Source organism: Pteropus vampyrus, unplaced genomic scaffold (assembly GCF_000151845.1).
Source record: "Pteropus vampyrus isolate Shadow unplaced genomic scaffold, Pvam_2.0 Scaffold232, whole genome shotgun sequence".
Taxonomy (NCBI): Eukaryota; Metazoa; Chordata; class Mammalia; order Chiroptera; family Pteropodidae; genus Pteropus; species Pteropus vampyrus.
The window spans coordinates 618,244-620,832 of NW_011889013.1; the positions used below are offsets into that span (position 1 = coordinate 618,244).

Consider the following 2,589-nt stretch of genomic DNA (forward strand, 5'->3'; position numbering starts at 1 on the left):
AGCAAGATAAAGATCTCCGATAAAGATCACAGTAAAACTCTGACGTGCCAATCAGCTGTGGCATTACATCCCTGCTCTGGCCACCACTGTAACCTTAAAGCCGCTTCTCTGGCTTCCTCCACATCACTACCACATGCTATAGCCAGAGGGCTGCACAATATTTTGCTCATGCTATTCCATTTTTCCTCCCTTTTCCAACGTATGGTCAAATTCTGCCTTGTATTACGGTCTTAGATAGAGCTGTCTAATTCCAAGTCAACTTTAAGTTTCTTGGATCTGTAACCTTTCCAATGTTTAGCATATAACTGCTATTCAAAAGTATTAAAAAAAAAGGAGGAAGGGAAGGAGAGACTGATATGGAGTAAAATGCTTAACTATACACTGAAGTCTGAGAATAACCATGCGAACCCAAAATTCAAGAGAAATTATAGAACACTTAAAAATGTTAGCAATACTTTCAGAGAGTTTTCCATACACTGCTATATCCACTGAAAAAAACATTACGAAATAGATTAAAGCGTTAATTTTTTTCCCTGGCACTCACCTATGGAACCTTTAGCAGCAATGGCGACAGCCTCTAACAGAACCTGAATAATACCTGCTCTGACCCGTGGAGAATCTTTTTTACGAGCATCAAGGTGTCCTAGAATCTCCTGGATCACATGGTGAGAATACTGAGCCTAAAAAAAACAAAGAGTACAAAGATGTAGGAACAATTATACGCATCTCAGCAGATTCATGACGAGAAACCACGTGACACTTAAATGTCCTATCACAGGAGACTGGCACTTACGTTACGGAACAATACGTGGCCATTAAAAATCACTCTTTTAAGGAATAATTAGGGATACTAGAACATATTTATTATACCCTGAGTGCAAATGCACCCTTATACTGAGTTTGAAGCCACGGTGGTGAATAAATAGCTTTAAGAAGCAACATAACATAGTGGTTAAGTATGCGAGCCCTGGAGTCAGACTGGCCCAAATTCAAATTTTGGCTCCATCACTTATTAGCTTATAGCTTAAGAGAGTTACTTAATTAACCCCTCTGTACCTCAGTTCTCTTCATCTACAACATTTAGAAAATAACAACAGTTATTTCACGGGATTGTGGTGGCAATTTATTTGTGAAAAGCATCTAAATTGTGTCTATTATATGAAATATGCTCAATAATTAGCGATAATTACTAATCTTTAACTGGTGACTCCTGGGGTAATATGTTACTATCGTAACACTGAACATACGATGATGACGAAAAAAAAAATTATTCAAAAGTAACCAGGTGTTGGGCACTGTTCTGAGCATTTTACATGTTGTTATCGCACTTTATCCACCCAAACAATCCTAGGAGGTTGGCTAGACTGAGTCACACTGTGCGCTTCCCGGTGCTCAGGAGGCAGGTGGTAAAGGGTGAGGTTACTCGCCCACGGTCATATGGAAACTCTGAGGGTCCAGTTCTGATTTCTAGTCTGACCTCAGGAGCACAGCTCTTAAGCATGACATCTTATTACCTTGAATGAATCAATTTAGCACAAAAAATAAGCTTTAAACAAAATATTTTGCCTTTACCACAAATGCCCTACTATGTTTGAAACCATCTGAAGCGCTATCTGCATAATCGCTTAGGAATAAAATCCTGGTCAGGGCCAGCTAGCTTACTGTTTTATGGAGAGGTTGAAATACTACCTAACAGTGATTTCTGTAACAATTTTATGGCAAATGGGAATTAAAACAGTTAAAATCTATCAGAAGTTTTGAATGTATCAGGAGAGTCTAAACAGAAATTCCCATTCTGGCACTTACTACCATTTAATTTTTGTTTTATGGACTTAAAACATATGTTGCACTTAAAGCTATTTCCAAAGCAATGCTATGGACCAGAAGTAGTTTCTTAAACATTTAATGAACAAATATTTACTGATTCCTTAACTTTGTAATTTACTCATTTTACTCATTTTACACCTCAGAAAACTAAATGCCCTTTAGAGAGGTCAGGTACCTCACTCAAGGGCACACAGGTAGAAAGTGAAGTCGAGGATTCAAATTCTGGTAATTCTGTTCCACAACTTTCAGTTTAAATTAACCATTAAGCTAAGGTTAATGTAGCATGCCTAGCATAATGTAGCATGCCTAGCATAATGTAGGTTTTCAATAAATAGTAGTATTGGAAAGCTGGTTTAGAGGTAGAAAGATAATTGAATTTTTTTTCCGGTTTTATTGAGGTATAACTGACATATAACATAAAAGAAGGGGTATTAAATGAGATAGAGTATATAAGGTTATCAGCATAGTCGCAAGCACAGCCAGCCCTTAATAAATGGAAATATATATGTATGTATATATTTCAATATATAAATGAACCATTTGACACATGCATTAAAGTTTTCTTTTCAGAAACGAGGAAACTGGAGCTCAGAGAGGCTGAATCATCTGCCCAAGTTCATACAACTAGTAAACACCACATCCAGGATACAAATCCTGGTCTGACCTCGACTAAAACCTGTGCTCCTTCTTACTACCTGGTCCTCTTTAAAGTAATGATGGCTTTTTAGGGCATTAAAAATGTAAATGGTATTAAAAAAAAAA

General features: G+C 37.1%; 1 protein-coding gene across 4 annotated transcripts in view; it reads right to left on the bottom strand.

Annotated features, from left to right (window-relative positions):
• Positions 1-2,589, bottom strand: part of EFR3A (EFR3 homolog A) — a 78,630-nt gene that overhangs the window by 33,765 nt on the left and 42,276 nt on the right. For all 4 annotated transcript variants that reach the window (XM_011373822.2, XM_023519711.1, XM_023519710.1 and 1 more), the window contains one exon: positions 545-680. In XM_011373822.2, coding sequence (XP_011372124.1) covers positions 545-680 — 136 coding nt within the window. The remainder of the gene's footprint in view (positions 1-544; positions 681-2,589) is intronic.